Source organism: Jaculus jaculus, chromosome 6 (assembly GCF_020740685.1).
Source record: "Jaculus jaculus isolate mJacJac1 chromosome 6, mJacJac1.mat.Y.cur, whole genome shotgun sequence".
Classification (NCBI taxonomy): Eukaryota; Metazoa; Chordata; class Mammalia; order Rodentia; family Dipodidae; genus Jaculus; species Jaculus jaculus.
Genome location: NC_059107.1, coordinates 115492489 through 115519784, shown reverse-complemented (window position 1 = coordinate 115519784; position 27296 = coordinate 115492489). Strand labels below are relative to the sequence as shown.

Below are 27296 nucleotides of genomic sequence, written 5' to 3'. Positions count from 1 at the left end.
ATAAAGCAAAAAGGGAAAAGACACCACGTTATTATTTGCAGATGACATGATTCTATACATAAAAACCCTAAAGACTCTACCAGCAAACTGTTAGAGCTGATAAACACCTATAACCACATCGCATAGCAGGATACAAAATAAACACACAGTAATCAGCATCCTTCCTATATGCTAACAACAAACACATACAGGATGAAATCAGAGTCACTCCCATTCACAATTGCATAAAAAAAAAAATACCTTGGAATAAACCTAACCAAGGAAGTGAAGGATCTCTACAATGAAAACTTTAAAACACTCAAGGGAGAAATTGCAGAAGGCACTAGGAAATGAAAAGATATCCCTTGTTCTTGGATTGGAAGAATCGATATTGTGAAAATGGCAATCTTACTGAAAGCAATCTATATATTTAATGCAATCCCCATCACAATTCCAATGGCATTATTCATGGAAATAGAAAAAACAATCCAAAAATTCACTTGGAAGCACAAAAATCCTCGAATATCTTAAAACAATTTTGAGCAACAAAAATAAGGCTGGTGGTATCACCATACCTGATTTCAACCTATATTACAGAGCCATAGTAACAAAAACAGCATGGCACTGGCACAAATACAGACATGTAGATCAATGGAACAGAACAGAGAACCCAGATGTAGTTACAACCACCTCATCTTCGACAAAAATGCCAAAAATACTCATTGGAGAAAAGACAGCCACTTTAGCAAATGGTGCCTGGGAAAACTGGATATGTATCTGCAGAAGGATGAAAATAGATCTTTATCTCTCTCCAAGCATAAGAATGAAGTACAAATGGATCAAAGACCTTGATATTAGACCAGAAGCTGCCAGAGGAAAAAGTAGGGAAGCCCATCAACATATTGGTATTGGCAAAGACTTTCTGAATATAACCCCAGTTGCTCAAGAAATAAAACCACAGATCAACTGCTGGAACCTCATGAAATTACAAAGCTTTTGTATAGAAAGGACACTGTGATTAGAGCAAAGAGGCAACTACTGAATAGGAGAAAATCTTTGTCAGGTATACATCTGACAGAGGATTAATATCTTGGATATACAAAGAACTCAAAAAATTAAATAAGAAACCAAACAACTCAGTTAAAAAAATGAGTGATAAAGCTAAATAGAGTTCTTAAAAGAAATACAGGGGCTAGGGCTGGAGAGATGGCTTAGCGGTTAAGCGCTTGCCTGTGAAGCCTAAGGACCCCGGTTCGAGGCTCGGTTCCCCAGGTCCCACGTTAGCCAGATGCACAAGGGGGCGCACGCGTCTGGAGTTCGTTTGCAGAGGCTGGAAGCCCTGGAGCGCCCATTCTCTCTCTCTTCCTCTATCTGTCTTTCTCTCTGTGTCTGTCGCTCTCAAATAAATAAATTAAAAAAAAAGAAATACAGGGGCTAGAGAGATGGATTCGCAGTTAAGGCACATACCTGTGAAGCCTAAGGACCCAGGTTCGATTCTCCATGTCCCACATAAGTCAGATGCACATAGTGGTGCATGAGTTTGGAGTTCGTTTGCAGTGACTAGAAGCCCTAGCACACCCAATCCTCACTCTCTCTCCCTTCCTCTGACTATAATAAGTAAATAAAAATAAAATCTAAAACAAAAAAAGAATACAGATGGCATATAAACATCTAGAAAAAAAAGTTCTACATCCCTAATCAGAGAAATGCAGATTAAAACTACATTGAGATTCTGTCTTACTCCTGTCAGATTGGCTACCATCATGAAAACAAATGACCATAAATGCTGGCAAGAGGAACACTTCTACACTGTTGGTAGGAATGCAATCCAATCCAGCCATTATGGAAATCACTGTGGAGGCTCCTGAGACAGCTAAAAATAGATCTACCATATGACCCAGCTATACCACTCCTAAGCCTATATCCCAAGGACTCATCTCACTACCTTAGAGATACTTGTACAACCATGTTTACTGCTGCTCTGCTCACATTGGCTAGAAAATGGAACCCACCTAGATGTCCCTCAACTGATGAGTAGCTAAAGATGTGGTACATTTACACAATTTACCCAGGGGTAAAGAAAAATGAAGTCACGAAATTTGCAGGAAAAATGGATGGATCTGGAAAGGATTATACTTAGTGAGGTAACCCAGACCCAGAAAGCCAAACGTCACATGTTCTCTCTCATGTATGGATCCCAGCTACAAATGATTGGACTTCTATGTGAGTAGGAAGAAAATTCAGTAGCAAAGGCCAGTAAGCTAGAAAAGAGATATAAAGAGAAAGGAAGGGTGGGGGCTACGTATTTGGATGGTATTGTATATATGTAAGAAGAAGAATAGATTAATGGGGTGAAAAGGTCTAAGTGAGGTCGGGGGAAAAGACTGAGTAAAGGAAAGGTAGAGGAAGGACTAATCAAAATCTAAGAGGATATAAGTAAGTCACATGGAAACCTACTTTTTTGGACAATGGAACACTCAGAAGCCATAGATTGTTACTAGACAATTTTCAGTGCCAGGAAGACTCAACAGTGGACACTGCAAGCCTTAAATTTGGCCATCCAGGCCAAATGAGCCAACGGGTGCAAAGGTGGCATGTCTCTTATGGGGAAAACCAATCACTCTCTAAGTGGACTGGAAGCCGCTCCATGGGAGGAAAGACAATGTTGATACTGAAAACCTATAGCAGCGGTAGTCATGAGCCCTAGGAATGGAATGTCTGTTGGTGTCCGGCTAAATGTGTATATTATGCTTATCAAACTGCCCAGTAAACACTTCTGTCAATGTCTATATCCATGTATTAACGCTACTCTCACTTTTGGTTACAGAATCTTCTCTTTTCAGATGGCAGTGACCTTGGGATGACTCAAAAGGAATTGTGCTAAAAGGAAGTGACAGAGGTGTGCTCAGCACTGAAATATCTAGCATACCTTCCAAGGCTCAGGAAGGGTAGGACTCCTTACAACGTACTCCTCCAGACACAAAATGGCCTGGATATCCATGACCTCACTGTACCTAACACTACCTACACAAGACCATCATAATAGGAGGAAAAGATCATGACGTCAAAATGGGAGGGGGATATGATGGAGAGTGGAAAAGTGGGGGGAGAGAGGGAATTACCATGGGATATCGTTTACAATTATGGATGTTGTCAATAAAAAAAAATTTAAAAATAGGGGTAATGATACTTAATTGCAGTCTGACAGCCCAAGTTTGATTCCCCAGGATCCACATAAAGCCAGATGCACAGAGTACTAGATGTATCTGGAGTTAGTGTGCAGTAGCAAGAGGCCCTAGAACATGGATACATGTGAGCATGCACTCTCTCTCCCTCTCCCTCTCTTCCCTTGCAAATAAATATATATATATATTAAAAAATGTTTGAGCCCAGCACTCAGGAAGCAGAGGTAGGAGGATCACTGTCAGTTTGAGGCTACCCTGAGACTACATACTTAATTCCAAGTCAGCCTGGACTAGAATGAGACCCTACCTTGAAAAACAACAACAGCAACAACAACAAAAAGATCTCTAGTCACCAAGACTATTTACAGCTCTCTACATATAAAGAGATGAAGATTCTGGACACCTGAAATGGTCAAAACAGGGAGGTTCTTAACTGTAAAACTGATTCTTCAACACTCATTCTAGATTTAAAAATGTACTACCTCTCACAGTCAAAAGTAGAGACTATCTGAATTTTAACAACTTTATGTGTCACATAATGCAGCACATCCTGCACATGTTATACATGTTCAACACTATACTGCAAAAACTGAACTATACTTTTCAAAGGTTAGACTAAGGAGTTAACCTGAACTGTGTATGTTAGCATCTTAACAGCTAAAATTTACATAGTATTTGTTCACTATATTTTATGAACCAATTAAGACTTTTCCATTAAAGTATACTGTATTCCATATCAAAATATGCTAGACAGAAATGAATACTGTTTAGTAAAAATTGTTTTAACAAGCAGTTTTATAATAAAACTTGACAAAAGTTCAACTTACTGAATATATTAAATTTTTTTTAATCTGGAGTAGATATCACATTACGTAGGAAAAAGACCAAACACCCCGTGTCCAGGAAGAACAAGGAGGACATCAAGATGTTCTGAGCAATTTCCTGAATAGCAGGAAATGAAAAGCTGGAGATGCAGAGTTTTTGATCAGGTTTTCTTTCCCCCCTAAACAGGCTTACTCATTATTAACTGATGAAAGATAACACATACGATATTAAAAACTAAAATCTAATGGTTCTACTGCTATGACTGTCAGTTAATATTCAGCTGGTTTGGAAAAGTTAATTTGCCTCCCTAAGTTTCTGGGGGAGAAAAATCTTTCTCCTGGACCATTTCAAAGCTATACAACTTTTACTGTGTACTATCAGCACTTCACTGACTCAGATAATTATGTCCTTCAAGGCAGAACTGCCCATTTCTATACTGATAAAAATGTTTTCAGGTATAAATGGAGTCATCATGTTTATAACTTCTCAAATGATCATTTCACTAACATAAAATATATGTGACACACTGAGGTCCACCTCAGGTTTTTTTCCTTCTGATGAAGAGCTGGCAGATGAATGCTAAGTGTAATTTCACCAGAAACACTATTTCAGCTTTGATTTATTTTAATGATATGTACAGGAGTTACAAATTACAATTAAACTGGAATCAGGTTAATTCCACATAACTTGAAATCATGCAATACTGCATGGTAAAAACAACAGCTTGGTTCATATACAAAAAAAGTATTACTTTGAGACTTATGACAGTATCTTCAGTTTTTTGACATAAACTTTCTGCAAAGAGGATTTTATAAAAAATTAAAGACCTGATTAGTCAATGCATTATTAGGAAACATAATAAACATTATTAGTAAAGTGAGGTTGCAAGCAATTAATTTTAAAATTATGCCAGGTATAGACAGGGTTGAATGTAGTCTCATGAAACAAATGTTCAGTTAAGAAAATAGTTTTGAAAAGTTCTCATACTGAAGCCATGTATTAACTTGGTTGAATCAGGTTATATAAATCAACAGTCAAGTTTATTCAGTTAAAGAAAATATGCCAATCTTTTCTTATACTCATAAATAGTACTTACAGGTAGTCTTTATATACAAGTGAAGAAAAATTCAATGTAAAAAATATACTGCCAATCCACTTACTATGTCCGAAACTGTTCATCTACACATTAATTATATCTATGAAAATGTCCCAATTTAAATCACATTCAATTAGCATAAATATTTAAGCTGAGAACTGTTGTAAACAATAGAAAAAAATTTATTGTTTTTAAATTTTATCACTGGATAACAATCTACTTCTTTGTGCAGAATGCTATATAAAGGCTCAACATTTAATCGAACCCAAAGCTCACTAAAGAGTAAACAGTGTTTTTCAAAGTGCATAATTTCCAATGCATCCATTTGTAATATTTATACAATTCCAGTTCATTAGCACAAAATAAAATGAACTTGGCTATAAAAATACTAAGGAATGTTATTGAAAAGGAAAGGCTATTTGGTAGAAGTAACTACAAAAATAATTAGTTTAAAACTTTGTAAAGCTTTAATGCAAGAACATCAATACACTGTCCTTTCATAAATCTTAAAGCATGACCAACGCCAAGATTTTAAATGTCCACCTTTTGTGTACTTAAAGGCATTGCAAAAGTATCTCTTAAAAAGATGTAAGACAAATGATCATGCAGGCGTTAATCTGCTGGCATTCTGGGACACTAACATCTGTGCTGGGCGGTCATCTTTGGCTTCACTGGCAGCAGGAGCAGGCGAGGTGTTGCTGTGAAATGTAGATGGGTGACAAGTTGTGCCAACATTTTCATCGTCACCAGTGTCTGAATCTGGTGTTGTGACATCACTGCCCTGAAGTCCCAGGATCTCACAAACTGCTTGTGGCAATTCCTGAGTATGAAAAATAAAATATAAAATCTACATGGAGTAACATTATCATTATTATTATTATTATTATTATTATTATTATTTTGCTTTTTCGAGTAATATTTAACACTAGTTGATTACAGAATGTGTATAATCCAAATGTCATTCATCCTTCTTACATCTACCTTCCCACTCCAAATGAAATCCTAGCTATGTATTTTGTTTCCTAAATGGTACCTGACTCCCAGCAGGAACATATAGTTTTTCTTTGGGATTTTTGACTGTTTGCTTTCTTTCTTTGCTTTTTAAAGTCTACAGTGTCCTATGTAATCCAGGCTGGCCTTAAACTAAGCAGTTGAGGCTAGCCTAGAACTCATTTTCCTATCTTTACTTCTCAAGGTTTAAAGGCATCAATCAATATGCCTGGCTTCATAGTTTTCTCACATTAGAATTCTCCTTTTTTTTTTTTTTTAATATGGAACGCTTCACGAATTTGCGTGTCATCCTTGCGCAGGGGCCATGCTAATCTTCTCTGTATCGTTCCAATTTTAGTGTATGTGCTGCCAAAGCGAGCACAGAATTTTCCTTTTTATAATAATATTTATATCACATCTCTCACTCAGTAAACACAAGCTCCTTACACATACAAAGTAATCTCATCAATATGTTTTAGAACAGAACAGCATAACAATAAATGTTTGCCAGGCACGGTCTCGACACCTTTAATCCTGGTATTCCAGGCATAGGTAGAAGGATGACCATGTGTTCAAGGTCAGCCTGAAACTACATAATGAATTCCAGGCCAGTCTGTGCTAGAGTGAGACCTTATCTAACGAAACCAAAACCAACCAAATAACAACAATAACAAAAAAAACTAATAGACTCAACAACTGTCTTTGGTTCACAAACAAATGATACAAGGTAAAACAAAAATTTTTTTGAGGATGGGTCTTGCTCTAGCCCAGGCTGACCTAGAACTCATTCTGTAGTCCCAGGCTGGCCTTGAATTCACAGAAATCCTCCTACCTTGGCCTCCCAAGTGCTGGGATTAAAGGTGTGAGCCACCATGCCCAGCAAGCCCTAAAACATTTTTTTTTTAATGCAAAAGCCAAAACACAACAAAACTATTCTTATGCTGATCTGGTATGAATTCAGGCAATACATTAAATTTGCCTTGTTACTAGATACAAGACTGACAGACACAAATGCAATGAGACAGATTATCACATATTATTGATTTCTGATTAACACCTATCTTTAATGGGTGATACTAGAGATCCTAGTCTATGTTCATGAAGCTATGTACTATAAATCACTGATTAAATTCAACAGTCTCTACTTGTAGAAATACTTTAAACATTTTTGCCATTTTTCCTTATTTTACTAAATGTTTCCAATCTGGCATAATTAGCCAACTGTTTTTAATTAACTGTCCTAAATTTTAAACTAATAAAAAAAATCATGCTCAATGCTTTGTGTCTGCACTCAACTTGCTAAAACTTCCATTTATCTTACTTATAGGATGAATTTTTTTTCAGATTTGATAAGAAGGGGAGAGGGAATCACAATTATTTGAAACACTGTATACCTTGCATTGTACCATCTGTAGAGAAATTGCTTCTGCCTTGCATAGTATATCTTCAACATCAATTTTCATGGACAGTTCATTGATATGCTAAAATATCAATAAAATGAAATAAAAACTGAGAGTTCTATTATATTTTACTGTATAAACAATTTATTATCAGTTATACTTCACTGTAGATAAAACCCTTTAAATATAAATATTCATATAAGAAAATCCACAGAAATCAATATAGCTTTCATTTAGATTATTTCAAGTTTTTTGTTGTTGTTTTGCTTTGTTTTGAGGTAAGGCCTCGCTCTAGCCTGGTCTGACTGGGAATTTACTAAGGAGTCTCACAGTGGCTTCAAACACATGGTGATCCACCTACCTCTGCCTCCCAAGTACTGGGATTAGAGGCATGTGCTATCACGCCTGGCTTTACTGCAAGTTTTAAAGCTGAAAAGTAGCTAGCAGGTTTACAAAACATTAAATCTAGTAGCCACCTGAGGTCTATTTCAAAACTATAAGTGAAAGAAAAACTCAACTACATCTGTTGAATATATTTTTCTTCCTAAAAAGCCAGGAGAAAATAACTGGTCAATATGTGTTTGGTGAAGCGCCATTCTCAGAAAGCCAGTCTTAGCTCAAGATATCAATGATACAATGTAAATCATTCAAGCGATTCAAATGCACTCCAAGGATAACCACCATATAGAGAGACAGCCAAAATAGTAGAATTTAAAAGAATAGCAACCTTAAGTATTTCATTAAAGCCATAATGTTTTTCCATTATTTGCTGCTTTTCTGACTCCAGGATAGCACAACAGAGAAGTAGATGGAAATTTTTGCATGGCAGGTCAGTCCACATTACCTATTAAAAAAGAGAAGCTATTAGTAAACTATACTAATTCTAAAATATTTCCCTCAAAAATACAATGTTGGGCCAGGCACACACCTTTAATCCTAGCACTCAGAAGGCAGAAGTAGGAGAATCACCATGAGTTCAAGGCCACTCTGAGACAACATAGTGACTTCCACGTCAGCCTGGGCTAGAGCGAGACCCTACCTCAAAAAAACAAGCAAGCAAGCAAACAAACAAAAAAACACAATGCTAAACTGAAGAAATAAATGTGCCCAGCTGGCACAATCTAGTTTTTATAGCTAGCCAAGTGAGAAATGAAAGAGTCTTACCTTTAGCTACAAAGTAACAAAAACCAAGTTTAACAAAGGATGAATTTCAACTGTGGTCTCTTAGGAACTATAGTAAGCAAATTATGGATCCCAATCAACATGATATTGTTAATCAATGAGCCACAGTCATAAGATTAAATTTAATGAATAAGGGTTAGATGCATCCTCCGTATTTTTATAAGCCTTTGTTTTCTTGCTTATAAATTATCAATCTTTAAAAAACTTATACCCAATTCCACAAAACACTGATTAACAGCTGTACTTCATTCTGAATATAGCCAATTCATAAGACACAGAACCTTTGTTTCTCCTGGGCTAATATATCAAGTACCTTTTCTTGGAAGAGAAAAAGACCCACAGAAATACTGGTAGAGCATATCTGAGTATTTTTACTATTTTCAAAAGGAGTTCATCAAGAGTATTAATTTTCAAAAGATTAGTTACAATGACATTCACCTCGAACTCTGCATTAAAAGTTTCAACTTATTTGTTAAACACATACTGGGGAGTTACTCCAGATATGTGGTAGTAATCTTCATTCTTTGGAGTTGAGATTCTAACTCAACAAATCTGACACACTTTAAGCATGAGATCATGCAGACATCATGGTAGCTTTACATCTAACTTCAGAAGTAAGTACAATGCAAATCCTTAAATCAGTACACAGCCTCCCTGAACAGTTGTATGGTTAAGAGTATAGGAATCTATTTCGAGCTGTACATGTGGGGTTTCACTGTAAGTTTATTCTCCAAATGGATCAGCTTTCCGTATTTCCTTAGTAAAATGTCTATCATCCCTTAATGTTTATAAAGACAAGACAACAATCAGTAATTATACTAATATTTCACTTTTTAAAAAGTATGCTGACTTCTTTGTAACACACACTTGAAAATAGTAATTTTTCTGTTTTTCAGTGCAAATTGCCCTGGGTTCAAAACAGAATAAAAGGGGACACACCAAAAACACAATAATGAATATCTTTAAACTGAGGAGGAAGAAATGAAACTGGAGAGGTAAGGAAGATTAACTGTACCTTAATTTTTAAAACATATACATATTTTTGAATATGTGTGTATATGGTTGTTGTATAAACCTTAGCATTTTGTTGTAACTTAAAATTTCTTTGAAAAGGAAAACAAGCTAAGTGTGCTGCACTTGTTACTACCTCAACACTCAAGGAGGCCAAGGCAGGCAGATCCCCAGGAGTTTAAAACCAATGTAGTCTATATAGTGAGTTTAAGACAGCCTAAGCTATAGAGTGAGAACCTGTTTCAAAAAATAAAAGGAAGAAAGAAAAGGGGAAGGGAGGGGAGGGAGCAAAAGAAACTGAAAGCAGAAGAAAGCTCCCTCCCAACACCTCAGGTTCAAACTAAGCAGCAATTCAACTGGCAAGCCCACAAAACTTCCTTGAATGCTAAATAGTTCTGTACAAAAATGGCACATACCCTCACATAAAGTAAAGTCTACCAAAGAAGGAATACAGGCAGCAAATGGTCTAGGGAACTCACTCTGGGCCACTTTTGGTCTCAAATCTCATCAACTTATAAATTGAATAAAGCTTAAAAAGATCAGCTATTCCGTGTATGTGTGTGTGTACACATGCATGCATGCACATGTGTGGAGTCCATTTGGGGTATGTGTGTATACATACACGTGTGTGCATGCACGTGTGTGGAGGCCAGAGGTTAGCGTCAGGTATTTCCTTGATACTGTCCACCTTATTTACTAAGGGAGGATCTCTCACTTCACCCAGACCTCAGCAATTTGGCTATACTAGCTAGCCAGCGTGCTCTGGGAATCCCATCTCTGCCCCAGGCAGCTATGATTGTAGGTGGACCACCTACCAGACAGTTATGTGAATGCTGGTGATCCACACTCCAGTTCTCACTGTTGGTGCAAGCACTTTACCAACTGAGCTAGCTCCCCAGCCCCATGAACATGAATTTTCAAGGGGAAGAGTACAAATCTTTCATACTTTTGTAAACAACTTGCCTTAGAAACTTCAGTTAAGCTATGAGGATCCATTTATACTCTAGAATAAATGGTTTCTTTCCATAATAAATATTAACTTACCTCCCATAATCGAAGAATATCAAGAAAACTAAACTCCCTTTTAAATCTGATTAAAAGCCATCTGAAGCAAAAATACAGATATCCAGAGTCCTGAGATTCTATACAGAAGGAAAAACAAAAAATCAAAAACATATGGCTTACACTTATGCTAATTGTGCCAGAACACAGGAATCTTCCTCATACTCAAATTTTTCCTTTTTTTTTTTTTTTTTCTTTTGGTTTTATGGTTTTTTGAGGTAGGGTCTCACTCTAGCCCAGACTGACCTGGAATTCACTATGGAGTCTCAGGGTGGCCTTGAACTCACGGCAATCCTCCTACCTCTGCCTCCCGAGTGCTGGGATTAAAGGCATGCGCCACCACACCCGGCTCTCTCTCTTTTTTTTAATACTGTTTCAATTGTCACCTTATTGCAAGATGGTAGCATGAAGGACAAACTGGCAATTTTAGTAAAGAAACAAGTTGTTGCAAACTGATTATTCAAAAGTGATCACCAAAGTACTCATGATACACAGTAAAGGTAAAAAAAACTCCTGAAGCAGCTCTCAAAGGTGGCACAGGTTCAGCCCATTATGTAAATGTAACGGTCTCAGTTGAGGACCATCAGAAACAGTGAACTAAATGGAAACTACCTTGCTATTGATTGAAACGCTCAAATTCTTCTATGCACCTTAGGTGATTAGAAGGACCCTTATATATTTAATTGCATCCTCTCATTTCAAGGAAGCAAATCAAATTTATAGGAACTTATAAAAACCACTGAACATTAAGCAAACGAATAAAAATTTGAGACAGAATTCTTAAAGATAGTTTGGTGCCAAAAGTGGTATTCCTAAGAGGAACCTAGACAACAGCAACAGCATTTCTGTCTTCAAAGGAGTCCTCATCTTTTATATATATTACCCTATAGCTTACTCAGTATAGTTCTCATTCACCAAACTTACCTAAGTAACTACAAAATCCACTGTCCAACAATCGGAGCAAAGTGCTCAGCTGAATTAGTTGGGTCTTCATGCCTTGCATTTGTTCTTCAAAATTCTGATGCTTTTAAAGGAAATAATTAATACCACACAATAGTTAATACATATTTCATAATACAGAATTACTGAGAACTAAAACATGATTTCTAAGGATAAATGTTGGACATCTACGATACTGGTTATATTTTAACAACTAACGGAAAAGCTAAAGCAACATTAAAAAGGTTAGGAAGAGAAAATAATCCTTGTACTCAAACTAAGAATTATTTTCGGTTTATTGATATAATTTAGATGAAGACAGAATAGCATAAACAGGCTAAATAAAACATTTACTTTTTATACTGTATACAAGACTTGGTGAAAGGAGCACATATTTGGGAAATAAACATTTATCAAGTTATTTCCATTATTAAGTATTACTTCAATTTACCACATAAAATAACATTAACAGCTTTAACAAGGCTTATTTGAAACTAATTGCTTAATAAGTTTGATAAAAACAGGGAATTTGTGAGGTCAAAATCATTTTCATGACCAAACTAACACATCACTTACATTGTACACTTTACAGACTAAATATAAGAGCAGGTATGGAAATCCAGTTGTCTCCTACTAAGCCAGACATTTTTAAAAGTAGGCAATTTAAAACAATCTATTTTCATTTGGAAAAGTTATTTTTCATTAAAAAATGTAGTGTATGTGTACATTGTACTAAACTTATAGCTATTTTAAAGTAAATATTTACTAATGACTCAATATTAATTTTTCATATAAAGATATATGAAAGATATGATATAGATAATTTTTCATCAAGAATGCAGCCCTGGGACTAGAGAGATGGTTCAGTAGTTAAAGAGCTTGCTTGACTGCAAAGCCTAGTGACTTGGGTTCAATTCCCTAGTACCTATATGAAACCAGACACACAAAATGGCAAATATATCTGGAGTTCATCTGCAGTGCCTAGAGAGCCTGTCATGCCCATTGTGTGTGTGTGTGTCTCTCTCTCTCTCTCTCTGCTTACAAATAAATATTATTTTTTTCTTTTCTACAAAGCAAATGCAGCCCATAGACAAGTTATTTGTGTTCTTCTTAGAATGGCTTCTTCAAAGCCATTATTCTGAGCCCTTTAACTCATGTTCCCTACCCTTCTATGATGACCTACTGCCCTAACCCTTGTAATGTGTTCCCACTCACACCTTCTTACAGTATAATCACAGTGTTTTACAAGAACTACCAGTTTAGAAAGAATTTTTGCTTTTAAACATCTCTTTTGGGCTGGAGAGATGGCTTAGTGGTTAGGGGCTTGCCTGTGAAGCCTAAGGACCCACATTAGCCAAATGCACAAGAAGGTGCATGCATATGAAGTTCATTTGCAGTGGCTGGAGGCCCTGGTGTGCCCATTCTCTCTCTCTCTCTACCTCTTTCTCTCTCTGTCTGTCACTCCCAAATAAATGAATGAAAAAAAAAATATTTAAAAAGCTCTTTCTCAGCTGGGCATGGTGGTGCATGTCTTTAATCCCAGCACTCGGGAGGTGGAGGTAGGAGGATCGTCATGAGTTCAAGGCCACCCTGAGACTACGTAGTGAATTCCAGGTCAGCATGGGCTAGAGCAAGATTCTGCCTCAGAAAATAAACAAACAAACAACAATAAAAAAAAAAAACACAAAGCTCTTTCTCTGGGCTAGAGATGTCTTAGGGGTTAAAGCGCATACCTGCAAAGCCAAAGGACCCAGGTTCGATTCTCCAGTACCCACGTAAAGCCACATGCACAAGTTAGCTCATGCATCTAGAGTTGATTTGCAATGGCCAGAGGCCCTAGTACACCCATTCTCTCCCCCCACCTCTTTCTATTTCAAATTAATTAATTTTTTTAAACAATTTTTTTTAAAAAAGGAAAAAGCTCTTTCTCTACAATGAGCTGAAGAACTAATATAATAAATAAATGCAGGCTTCCAAGACATGGCTTTCCCAGATACAAGTTAGGAAAGGACAAAATTAATAACAATTAACTCAAGGGTTGATGAGATACATGACATAGGCATTGCTATCCACTGTGCTTATTATAAAGAAGCTATATGGCAAAAGGATGATGACAGCAATAAAGTTCACTAGATTGTTTGATCTTCGCAAATATTTTCATAACAAAAGACAAGTATGTCTAGACCAACTGCAGATGCGAATACATCAACTAAAGCAAGCTAGTGGATATCAGGTGAGCAATCACAAAAGCAATAAAACTTACATGATGGAAAGCTGCAAAACAAGAACAGGGAGTCAGAAAGCACAGCAGACTTGAAGACATGAAACCAACAGAGAAGCAATGGAAAGTAATCGTGCAGATTATTTTGATTGCCACATACAGCTCTCTTATCAAAATACTATGTTTCTTCATTATAAGTTGTTAATAGACTAAGAAGAGATCTTTTTAAACTAGAGAATGGAAAAATCGACAGACTATCCTCAATGGAAAAGGCAAACACAAAAAATTTACTAAGAAAAAGATAAAATGAAGACAATGAAACTTAATACATAAAAATAAGAACTAGACTATAAAATGTTAACTACAGATATTCAGAAAATACTCTAAGACCTACATTCATGCACACATCTGCATGCATGTATGTATGTAACATTATATGTCAATATGGTTAAATATGCAAATTACCTGTTTATTTTTGTTGAAAACTATTACAGTAAGAAACTAAACACACTGTCCATGTTAATTTGGGAGGGGGAATATCTACTTTAAATAAAAGTTTAAACAAGACACTGAGGAAGGATTCTTGTGTTTATTCTACAAGTATCTGTTGAACCACTTCATGTAGAGCATTAGAAAATTTCTGGTATGCTACAAATGAAATAGGGGCACAATGACCCCTTAATCAAGGAACATACTAGCTAATGAAGAGGACAAACACCAGGAAGGAAGAAAGGGGTTTGCATAGTAATCAGTTGTACAGACCTTCAAAACAAATGCCCCAGGTTTCTAGAGCAGAATAAGTAAGACCAAGAAAGTGGTATCAAACAATCAGAAAGATAAGACCAGCTATAGTTACAACTAACAATTCTTCCAAGTAATTCAAAAACTGATATTCATGGCAAAAGCTAAGCAAGTTCAAATTCAACCATCAAACAACATTTTGAAATAATCAAGTATACATTTGGAAAAGAAGTGAAAATGAATTCAAACTATGAGCAATAAAATTAAGAAATAGACAAAAGTGGAAAACATTGGAGGGGCAAACAACAACAAACAAGAGGGAAAGCATAGAAGGAAATAAAAAGCACAACTTTCAAATGTCACATTTGTACCCCAGAATCCCTGAGTTAAATCATGTGTTACAGAGAAATGCTTTAGGTGACTATAGATTCAAAGTCTTGTAAGCAAGCCATTTCTATATTTGACATAAGGACTGAATATCAAATCTATTAGGTCTATTGTAAAAAAATACAGTGACTTATGTACTCAGGTGTTTGGATTTTATATGGTTTCATATAATCATACCCCCTCCTCTGCCTTTTTTTTTTCATACATTAATAATACATTCCTACTTATTGCTGATAATATCTGCTCTTACTAATGTCTAAGTACTCTGCCTCAAATATATAATGACAAAGACAAATAAAATGTTTTTCTAGTATGAATATAGAAACACATTTCACCCCTAGTAATCAAACACTTCTTGGAAAATAACCATGCCTTGCTAAGAAAGTGTCAGAGTTACAAACATCTGAAAAGCACATGTGGAGGAAAAACAGGTGCTATAATAACACGATCCAAGATAGTCACAAAAGGTAAGGATATTACTTGGCATGACTAAGCTTTATCTCTGAAATTTGTGATATGAAGCTCAACTACCTCACAAAACTGAGTTCATCTAATTCATCAATATTCTGTAATACCTCACCGCTTTTCTGCAGAACATAGGCATTTACGGATATTGAATCCTAAAACTTCCTGTATGGAAGGCACATATTATCCACTTTTTTATATGAACAATTCCAATATTTTCAAGCCTCTTGAAAGGTTATTAAAAACAAAGAAAAATAAAACAAGCATGGCATAATGTCCTTAAGTTCCATTATAAGAGCTAGATATTAAAATCAATCTTATTTAAGATTTTACAACTAAATTTTTCAGAATCTATCTGCATAAAGGAAGGAATCCATTTTCTTACCATTTGGTCCATGTAAGAGGCAAAGCACCAAAAGGCATCCACTTCATTTTCCATAACATATAAAAGAGGAGAAAGTAAGTCACTCATTCCTTGCACATAACCTAAAAAGGAGAAAGAAAAGTTTCTGAAAACCTAAGTTTTGCATGTTCGTTTGTGTGCATCATCATTTAACTGAAAAATACATCTTTCCTTTGGAATCAAAAGCTGGGGTGAGGGGATAAAAGAGTATAACCTGTTATAATTTATATAAAATAAAAAATAAAAAATTACAGAGTTGGGGTTCATGAAGAAAAAAACATTTTTAAACAATAAGTGAGTGACAGCACCTTGGGGTTCATGAAGAAAAAAACATTTTTAAACAATAAGTGAGTGACAGCACGGTGGCGCACACCTTTAGTCCCAGCACTTGGAAGGCAGAGGCAAGAAGATCACGGTGAGTTCAAGGCCACCTGAAACTAAAAAGTGAATTCCAGGTTAGCCTAGGCTACAGCAAGGTCCTACTTCAAAAAAATAAAAAAAATTAAGTGAGAGAGAATGAGTATCTCAGTAATGCTCTGACAAAAAATAAATTAATTAAATTAAAATTAAATGTAGGAGTATACACCCAAAGGGAGATTTGAGAAGGAATAGTCGGGGAAGAAAGATGCAAATATTCAGGGGGATAAAGAAGAGGCCAGAGTGGTAACCAATGCCAGACTACCCATGAGTAAGCCAAGCAAAATGACACCTGGAGGAGGTTCAACTGCTTTAGCAAGCCTACCACTGGTTAACGCTACAAAGGAAATCACAAACAAAACACCATGTGCCACTAGTAGTAATCAAAGCTATGTTTCTCTTTTGTCTTGACAATTCCAAACCCAGACAAGGCTAGCAAGTGGGTTTCATCCAATCAGTATTTTTTTCAGCTGAAGCTACCACTTTAACTACTTTTCCTGATACTATCATAGTAATATAGTATTATATTTAAATATGAATAATGATAATCACTAGTAATAGCCCTTGAGTAAATGGAAAATTGGCTAGTTAAGAAATCAAACCTTTCAAACAAAAGTTGATGCCAGGTGTGATGGTGCAGGCCTTTAAACCCAGCACTTGGGCCAAAGCAGAGGTAAGAGGATCATGCTAGGTTTGAAGCCAGCCTGCGACTACACAGTGAATTCCAAGTCAGCCTGGGCTAGAGAGACGAGACCCTGCCTCTATTCAAAAAAAAAAAAAAAAAAGTGTGTTGATTTTGCGTTTCACCTGGATATGTCAAACCTATTTCTACCCCTGCAAAATTTTCCTGTTTTACAACTCATTTTCAGGCATCAATTCTTAACCAACAAAAGGGCAAGAGAGTTCACTAAGCCTGTTTACTTATGTCCTGCCTTCAACTTCGTTAACTGTTGTTAAAATTAGACTTCTTGAACTCAGCATGGTGATGCTCGTCTTTAATCCCAGCTCTTGGGAGGCAGAGGTAGGAGGATCTCCATGAGTTCAAGACCACTCTGAGACTACATAGTGAATTCCGGGTCAGCCTGGCCTAGAGTAAGACCCTACCTCCAAAAACAAACAAAAAATTATAGACTTCTCATCTTTTTCTGGTGGTGGTGGTGGTAACGGGATGAAATTTGGACCCTTGCACATGCTAACCAAGCATTAACCCCAATCTTTTTTTTTTTCTTAATTTTAGACAGACTCTCCTAAGTAGACCAGGCTGACCTTGAACTTCCTCTGTAGCCAAGGCATGCTTAAGCCTGTGGCTAGCACAAAGACTTATTGATTGAAAAGTCTGTGAAACAAATCTTTCACTTGAAGATCCAAAGCTTGCATTCATCAAAAATCTTCCTACAGGGAAACCATTTAAAAAGAATGCTTTTTGTTTGTTTGTTTGTTTGTTTGTTTGTTTGTTTGTTTGTTTGTTTGTTTGTTTGTTTTCCAGGTAGGGTCTCACTCTACCAGGATGACCTGGAATTCACTATGGAGTCTCAGGGTGGCCTTGAACTCACGAACTCCTACCTCTGCATCCCGAGTGCTGGGCTTAAAAGCATGCGCCACCACGCCCGGCAAAGAGAACGCTTTTAAAGGGGGGTGAAGATAGCTTTGCTAGAAATGATAAACAACTGTGTATCATTTTCTTCCTCTTTTTCCTAGTAAAAGGACCTCTTTACCATCTTAGTGTATATGTTTCCTACAGTGGAAATAAACAGGAAAAGCCAAAATCTCTTCAGAAAAAGATCAAACTATAATAGAGAGAGGCACTTAGATCACCTCAGGAACTCTTTACAAATACACTTGGAGCTAAACTTACTATGAGCTTCTGCTCTATCATCTACTGTTATGTCACCCATTGTGGTGATTTGATTCAGGTGCCCCCATAAACTTAGGTGTTCTTAATGCTAGGTTCCCAGCTGATGAAGAATTGGGAATTAATGCCTCCTGGAGGGAGTGTATTGTTGGGGGCAGGCTTATGGGTGTTATAGCCAGTTTCCCCATGCCAATGTTTGGCACACTCTTCTGTTGCTATTGTGTACCATATGTTGGCCAGGGGGTGATGTCCACCCCATGCTCATGCCATCATTTTCCCCTGCCATCGTGGAATTTCCCCTCAAACCTATAAGCCAAAATAAACCTCTTTTACCCACAAGCTGCTCTTGGTTGGGTGATTTCTACCAGCCATGCGAACCTGACTGCAACAGTAAAGTGGTACTGAGGAATGGGATTGCTGCTAGACACCTGACTGTGTGGCTTTAGTCTTTTGGAGTTGATTTTCAAGAGGAATATGGAAGCATTTGAAATTTTTGCCTAAGAGACACCTTGCAGTGCTATTAAGTACAGCTTGATGGGCTATTCTAGTCAGAATTGAAAGACCTGAATGCAGCAAGAACTATGGACTGTGAGGTTTGACTTATGAAGGTGAGAAAGAGCTTTGCTTGGACTGGGCTAGCAGTTTGTGTGAGAATCTTGCTCTTAGGCCCATGTCCTGAGAAGGTGTGCAGATTGCTTTGCGTAGAAATGAACTGGTATGAACAGAGGGATATGGCACAGAAAGAAAAGTCTTTGGGCCTAAACTGCTGCCTGTTCACCTGCAAATTTTTTGAGAGATTACAACAACTGAGAGTGGGCCAGCTGACCTGCACTGGGGCAACAGGAAGAATGTAGACTATTTTGAAGGGGACTGAGTGCTCAAGGAGTGTCTTGTTCTTCTTCAAAGTCTGCTTTATTCCCCTCTGGATTAACAAACCGGCACCCTACCTGGTATTGTGGAGTATAAGAAATGGAGGAAAGAGAGTGTCACTGAGTTTGCAACACGGTCTTGTGTTTTGGAAATGGCCATGGGCAGTGTGAAGCAGGTTTGCTGGTTGCCTGCATAGAGACTCTGTGGGGCCATGAGGATGAACCACGGATTGCAGTGGAAACCCAGTGGAAATGCCGGGAGCACGAGATGGCAGCCAAGGAAAGCTGCTGGCCCCAGTGAAGTTTTCCAGGACTGTGAGTAGCCTAGCTGGAGAGGTGGAATTGGAGTAACAGACTAGTTGCTGGTTAGAATTTCGGACTTGATTTGTCACTGGCTAGTTGTTGGACTTGGAGTTACAGTTTGATGTTTGCCCTGGTTGCTTTAAACCTTGTATTGATTGAATATTTCTTTGCTATGCCCAATGCCATCATTTGTAGTGTGAATATTTATTCTGTTCCATTATGGGTTTTTTGAGGTTATTTTTTGGTATTATGGCTCAGTTAAGAGATCTTGGACTATGGGGATATAGGAACATCATTGGAATTGATAAAAACTATCAGGACTTTTAAAGTTAGATGGATGCATTGCATTTTACATCATGTATGGTATTCAGTTTATGGGGCCCAGGGGCAGAATGTGATGGTTTGATTCAGGTGTCCCCCATAAACTTAGGTGTTCTGAATGCTAGGTTCCCAGCTGATGGAGAATTGGGAATTAATGCCTCCTGGAGGGAGTGTATTGTTGGGGGTGGGCTTATAGGTGTTATAGCCAGTTTCCCCGTGCCAGTGTTTGGCACACTCTCCTGTTGCTATTGTGTACCTTATATTGGCCAGGGGGTGATGTCCACCCTACGCTCATGCCATTGTTTTCCCCTGCCATCATGGAGTTTCCCCTCAATCCTGTAAACCAAAATAAACCTTTTTCCCACAAGCTGCTCTTGGTCAGGTGATTTCTACCAGCAATGCGAACCAGACCCCAACACCCTTGTTTTTACTTCATTATGTCTAAACCCTACCATGCTGGAAAATAAAACTCTACTCCTACCAGCATTAAGTGGATATCTGTGTTTGGGGCTGAAGAGATGGCTTAGCAATTAAGTGCTTTCTTGTGAAGCCCAAGGACCCTGATTCAAGGCCTGATTTCCAAGTACCCACGTAAGCCAGATGCACAAGATGGCACATGCATCTGGAGTTCATTTGCAATGGCTGGAGGCCTTGATGTGTGCGTGCGTGCGCGCGTGCACGCGCTCTCACTCTCTCTCTCTCTGTAACTCACAAATAAAAATATTTTAAAAAAAAAAAGATGTCTGGGTTCCTATGGAAGGCCATCAGTTATTAGTTTCAGGCAACAGAATAATCTAAACATTTAGAGATAAGAACTAGAAAAATGGCATGTGCTAAAATATTTAAATGTAAACATTTCTATAATTTTATGCACATGGTTTTAAAAATAATCCAGTATTTTAAGAAAAGACTAACTATACTGGAGGGAAGACAGTGACGATTTATATTGGTTGTCAACTTGACAAGATCTAGAATCCCCTCTCAGGGATTACCTTGATTGGGTTAACTGAAGTGGAAAGACCCACCTTAACTGGAGGACACCATTCTATGGACCAGTGTTCAGGAATGTATAAAAAGAAGAGAGCTCTTTGAGAACTAGCGTTCATTACGTCTGCTTCCTCACTGTAGGCTGAAGGTGACCAGCTACTTCAAACTTCTGCCATCATGCCTCTCCTGCCATGATGGGCTGTAACCTGGAACTGTAAGCTAAAATAAACCTTTCCTCCATTAAAATGATTTTTGCTGGATAATTTTTTCCCAGCAACAAGAGAGTAATGAACACAAAGGCCAAATTGTTATCATCAGAACTTTCCAACCTGACACTGACAGTGAAATAAACCACAAGTATTAAGTCTCAACCACCTAAGATATGAAGGAAATTTAATCTGAATTCAATGTGCAAGAGAATAGTGCTCTGAATCTGACTGCATATGGTTTATGAAATAAATTGTTTAAAGTGTGCTATTCAAAGAATTTATTAAGCACCTTTTGGGGGTGTTGTTATTAAGTTGTGAAAAATAAGTATTCCTAACAAGCTCATTTAATCCTTTTAAATCTTCAGCTTTTCTATGATATACTGTGTCTCTTCTGTAAGTTTGAGCTGAAGCACATGGTCAATCAACTTTCATCATATGGTAGCCAGTAAATAATCCATTTTATATATGGGTATGAGGTATGGAGGTAGAATTAATGTACAAATTTCTTTACATTAACAAAGGTTTAAACTTGTTAGCACTGAGTGGCAATTATTCTGCACTACTGCTGATGGATGTACTTCTTAATCAGTGGGACAGCAAATTCTGAAGTGCTTCTTTAAATTATTTTTTTAGGAAATTTGTTTCAATGGAAAGGTATGAGGAATGAACTCCTTATCTTAGGGTACATTTTCTTAAACTTAAAAGAAAAATGCCATCTATATACAGGCCAATTTTTCAGATAACTGAATTTATCTCTTGAAATATCAAGTTTTAAAAAATCTTTGCAAAGCCTAAAGACCTAGGTTTGATTATCCAGAACCCAGATAAGTCAGACACACAAGGTGAAACATACTTCTGAAGTTCAAGTACAGTGGCTAGAGGCCCTGGCACACCAACTCCCTTTTTCTCACTCTTAAAAAAATAAAAATTAAAAAAAAACATTTGACACTTTAGTGCCTTCTCACTACAGTATTTTTATAATTTAGCCTGCTATTGACAATTCAGGGTCATCTTTCTGAGCATACACAATTTAACGGGGGGGGGGGGGGGGGGGGGGCTTCTCCTGTAGATAACTCCTAAAGCACAAAACTCACATTTATTACGTAAAATTAACCTTCCTTCTCTGCTTTTGATCACCTTTATTTCCTTATTAACACAACTGAATTTAATGCATGTATACATATCTGTACATCATCTGTAGGCTAAGAAGCCAACCAAGTCAGAATGATGGACTCACCTATAAGACAGAGTAAATGTATTGTTCAGGTTGCTCTAGTTAAGAAGATGTGGTCCATTGCTTGTATAAAAGCTACCTCAGCTACTCATAGGACCCAGTTGTTAGTGGAAACCTGGACTATGTCTAAGATAAATGAATTGCCTGAAGTGTCTGGTGTTCATGTAGACAAACAGAGATGACAAGTTGATACATTTCTTGAAATGTACTCACGCCACAATACATGGCTGTATATGAAGTTCTGTCTCATAATTATTACCAGAGAGCATGAATCAATGCCTGCTGTACTGAAAGACAATGGTCCTACTCTCTCCAGTAGCAATGTAATTAAAATGCAATGAACAGGTATAGAAAATATAGATGTCAAAATGTCAGCCATCAGCCGGACATGGTGGTGCACACCTTAAATTCTAGCACTCAGGAGGTCGAGGCAGGAGGATCATTATGAGTTCAAGGCCACCCTGAGACTACATAGTGAATTCCACGTCAGCCTGGCTAGAGTAAAGCCCTACCTTGAAAAACCAAAAAATAAAAATAAATTTTAAAATAGTCACCCACAGGCTAGAAAGATGGCTTAGCAGTTCAGGCGCCTGCCTGAAAAGCCAAAGGACCTTGGTTCAATTCCCCAGGACCCATGTAAGCCAGATGCACAAGGTGGCACACGCATCCAGTGTTTGTTTGCAGTGGCTGGAAGCCCTGGCATGCCCATTCATATTCATTCTCTCTTTTGCTTGCTCCCTCCCTCCCTCCCTCCCTCCCTCCCTCTTTCCCTCTCTCAAATAAATAAATATACATATTTTTTTAAAGCTCACCCAGCAATGAAGATTAGGGTTTCTACCCCACACAAGTATTTATTTGTTCAACCTTGAGTCATTCCCTGAACCAATATACCTTATCTACAAAATGGGGAAAGCTTCTACACTTCTTTTGTTTTGTTTTGGCTTTTGTTTTTTGTTTTGTTTTGTTTTTGGCATATAGAATTTCAAGACAGCAGAACATTCAGGCAGTGAGCTTAGCTATGGAACATCCCCTGAATTCTCCCATCTTCTTTTTTCTTTTTTTATTGACAATTTCCATAATTGTACGCAATATCCCATGGTAATTCCCTCCCTCCCCTCCACTTCTTCAAAAAGATATTACAATTAAAATTAAAGTCAAATCAAGTAAGCCAGCACTCTATAACCTGAAAATAATTCTGCCAACATGCTTTTAATGATCCAATCTGAAGCTTACTACAGATGATAGACAAAGACTGCCTACATCTTTACATTGTAAAGAAAACTGAGATTTTCAATTTAGTGTCACTAAAGAAACTGCTATCATGCTGGGTGTGGTGGCACATGCCTTTAATACCAGCACTAAGGAGGCCAAGGTAGGAAAGCTATGAGTTCAAGGCCAGCCTGAGACTACATAGTGAATTCCAGGCCACCCTAGGCTAGCATGAGACCCTACATCAAAAAAGCAAAAAAAGAGGGCTGGAGAGATGGCTTAATAGTTAAGGCGTTTGCCTGCAAAGCCAAAGGACCCTGGTTCAATTCCCCAGGACCCATGTAAGCCAGATGCACAAGGAGGAGCATGTATCTGGAGTTCATGTTGGAGGCTCTGACATACCAAATCTTTTTCTCTCTCTCCTGCCCTCTCTTTACCTCTTTCTTTCTCTCTCTCTCTCTCTCTCAAATAAATATTTTTTAAATGGCAAACATGAGAGGAGCATGCAGGCTCCTTTTTTTTGTTTGTTTATTTTTATTTATTTGAGAGCAGCACACAGAGAAAGAGGCAGAGAGAGAGAGAGAGAGAGAGAGAGAGAGAGAATGGGCACACCAGGGCCTCCAGCCACTGCAAACGAACTCCAGATGCATGCGCCCCCTTGTGCATCTGGCTAATGTGGGACCTGGAGAATCTAGCCTGAAACAAGGGGTCCTTAGGCTTCACAGACAAGCGCTTAACCCCTAAGCCATCTCTCCAGGCCCATAAAACATTTTTTTTTTTAAAAAGAGAGAAATTGTTATCTTGAGAGCCATAACAAGTTTGCATTTTCCTGTAACTTATGTATAGAATGTCAAGGTAATTTACATAAATATAAACTTGTGGGTTTAAGTGTTCATGTGCTCCAAAAGACATCCAAAGCTCTACAGAAGGGTAAAGCACCTAATTCTGTTATTCTTTAGCTGGGAGCCATTCACATAAGGTAACTCAAACTTTTCCTCATAAACTTTTTTTTTTAATGAGAGTGACAGAGAGAGAGAGAAAGAGAGGAACAGAACTGGTGTACCAGGGCCTCTAGCCATTTCAATAGAACTCCAGATGTAGGTGTGTGCCACCTTGTGTGCATGTGTGACGTTGTGCATCTGGCTTAGTGGGTTCTGGCGAGTTCAATCTGGGTCCTTAGGCTTCACAGGCAAGTACCTTAATCACTAAGCCATCTCTCCAGCACATAAATATTTTTTATATCTACTTAAAGGCTAATGCTTGGGGAATTTGTTGGTCCTTCAAAGAAACAGCTCTAGCTTTCTTGTCCCTTATAATATTAGTTTTCTATCCCCTATCATCCCTTTCCTATATATTGGGAGCTAGGGAGATGCCACAGCGGTTAAGAGAGCTTGCTGCACGATCATGAGGACCTGAGTTCAATCCCCAGCACCCATGTAAAAAGTCTGGCAAGGGTACACAGACCATAACCACAGCCAAGGGAACAGAGACAGGAGGATCACCAGGGCTCCCTGATCAACTTGCTTTGGCCTGACCCAAACAACTCATCTTTGGTAGGAACACTTATGGAAAAAAAGAAAAAAAAAAGAAAGATGTCTTACATTCCTCACAAAATAACGTTCACTACTTATCTGAGATCTCAAATTAGAATTTTTCTTCACAGTGGAAAAAGCATAAGCAATGGTTCTTAACTTTTTTAGTGGTATTTTTAACATCAGTGATTTTCCTAAGGTACATAATGAACAGTTTCATCATTACATACTCTTCCATCAAATAAGAGCTCATTAAATAGTTCAGAAAGTTTCAAGTTTTGGTGCATCTCAGATTTCAGATTAGGGATGCTCAACTGGAAAATTTATGTAAATATTGCAAAATCCAAAGTGCTACAAGTTGGAACTCTTTGGTTCCAAAACATTGGAACACTTCTGATTCACAGAATTTCAGGTAACAGTCAGTCAGCCTGTGTTTTTATACAATGAACTCAGCACCTATTGGACATTATACTACTTCCCAAACCTGGAAACTTAACTGGACACCATGATCTTCATTTCCAGTTCCTCGTCTGTTTTCACTCAGCACTTGCTTATCACAGCAAGGCCAACCACTCAGCTTTGCAAAACCATGACTTCATCAAAAGGAATGCCACATTTAATGCTAACTCTCTTAACAACTTCAGCTAATATAGCAGTGCCCTCAGAGGTCACTATAATTCTCTCAAACTATTCAATAGTGCCCATGTGCTTAGTTGCAGCAACCTAGGGCTCTTCCATGGGAAACTAGAGTTTTGTAGGTTTGTGAAACAAACCCTACCAATTACTCTAACAGGCTAATAAATAAATATAAAAGTCTTTTGTAAATTACAATTTTAAGGAGAACTTACCTAAATCAAAATCATACATACAATAGGTCATCAAAATATCATGAAGCAAAATCAGTCCTGGGTTATCTTGGCCTTCATAAAATTTGTTTGTTCGATCTGTTCTGTTAACATCTTTTTCTAAAAAGGGAAAGTGTTAGATACTTGAAAACTTTCAAAAAAAAAAAAACACATTTTTCAAGAACTCATACTTCACAAGTAAAGAATTTCTGGTTGTTAATTTTACTTTTTAAATATTTACTTCTTTGAAGGGAAAAAGAGAGAGAGAGAGATGAATGAGTGTGCCAGGTCCTCGTGCTACTGCAAATTCAAGATGCATGTGCCATTTTGTCCATCTGGCTCCACACAGGCACTGGGGAATTAAACCTGGGCCATCAAGGATGAGTGTGCCTTTAACCAGCCATCTCTCTAGCCCCTAATTTTACTTTTGACCAAACTATACATAACAAGGGGAAGGAAACTCCATCAAATGCCATACCAAATAATAAAGGGGCTGAAGAGACAACTTAGCAGTTAAGGCACTGACTTGCAAAGTCTAACGGCCTGTGTTCAATTCCCCAGTATCCACATAAAGCTAGATGCATAAAATGGTACGTGTGGCTGGAGTTTGTTTGTAGCAGCAAGAAGCCCTGGCATGCCCATTATCATAATCTCTCCTTGCAAGTAAAAATATTTAAAATATAATAGTAGTAAAGTCATATTTTGGAACATTTTTCAAAAACTAGTCTACTTCCTCATTGGCAAACTTTTAAGTTTTCAGTTTTAAAGAAGCATAAGCACCTTTTAGATGCATAATGGAAAACACTTCTAGTAAATTGAAAGCAACACCATTAATTTATATTACTTAGCAATTTCTTTTAAAAGGCAACCATCCAATCAGCCATAAATCAAAGAGCTGTTTCATTCACCATTTCCTCACTCATTACCAATACTATCAACCCCTTTGTCATGTTCCATAATCACTTCCTATAACAAATTACTTCCTTATTTTCATATACGCATCATTCAGCTTGGATATTATAAACATTAAAACCCATATGCTAGAAATGGCATTCTGACATTAATAACAGAAACGAAAACATTACTATGAATGCATTCAATATAGTACCAAGAATTCAACTCATACCCACTCATGCCTACTAAGTGTATCTGGTTATGAGAGATTACAAATGAAAAAAAAACATTCTTTTTATCTGAATTCCTCAGGAAGCCAGGAAGACACAAAATCAAAATGATCAATTCACTCTATAATTAAATCTATTATGAAGCTATAATTATCACCCCTATTAAACTAAATAATTTTGAAATTTTTCTAAAAACTCTTTCCAAAGAAATGGGGAAGTGTTTTATAACAGAGTAGAATCTAATAATAAATAATGTGAGCTTAGATTATATAAAATATATTTTTAAAAATCCTAGAACATCGTTTGCAGTGGCTGGAGGCCCTGGCGTACCCATTCTCTCTCCCTCTCTCTATCTGCCTCTTTCTGTCCCTCTCTGTCTCTCTCAAATAAACAAACAAAAATAACAAAAAAAAATTTTTTTTTTAATCCTAGAACATGAGCTAGAGAGATGACTCAACAGTTAAGGTTCTTGCTTGCAAAGCCTAACAACCCAGGTTCGAATCCCCAG

The 27296-nt window shown here is 37.4% G+C and overlaps 1 protein-coding gene and 1 non-coding gene across 3 annotated transcripts in view; both read right to left on the bottom strand.

Moving 5' to 3' along the window:
• Nucleotides 1-4595: 4595 nt before the first annotated feature.
• Nucleotides 4596-27296, bottom strand: part of Tbc1d15 (TBC1 domain family member 15) — an 87476-nt gene continuing 64775 nt past the window's right edge. For both annotated transcript variants that reach the window (XM_004650108.3, XM_004650109.3), the window contains 7 exons: nucleotides 25668-25784; nucleotides 15869-15969; nucleotides 11655-11754; nucleotides 10713-10810; nucleotides 8203-8319; nucleotides 7470-7556; nucleotides 4596-5905 (listed from right to left, as the gene is read on the bottom strand). In XM_004650108.3, coding sequence (XP_004650165.1) covers nucleotides 5687-5905; nucleotides 7470-7556; nucleotides 8203-8319; nucleotides 10713-10810; nucleotides 11655-11754; nucleotides 15869-15969; nucleotides 25668-25784 — 839 coding nt within the window. In that variant the 3' untranslated portion in view covers nucleotides 4596-5686. The remainder of the gene's footprint in view (nucleotides 5906-7469; nucleotides 7557-8202; nucleotides 8320-10712; nucleotides 10811-11654; nucleotides 11755-15868; nucleotides 15970-25667; nucleotides 25785-27296) is intronic.
• LOC123461804 lies at nucleotides 6351-6457 on the bottom strand. Its single transcript, XR_006637869.1, has one exon. It is a non-coding gene; the product is annotated as a U6 spliceosomal RNA (small nuclear RNA).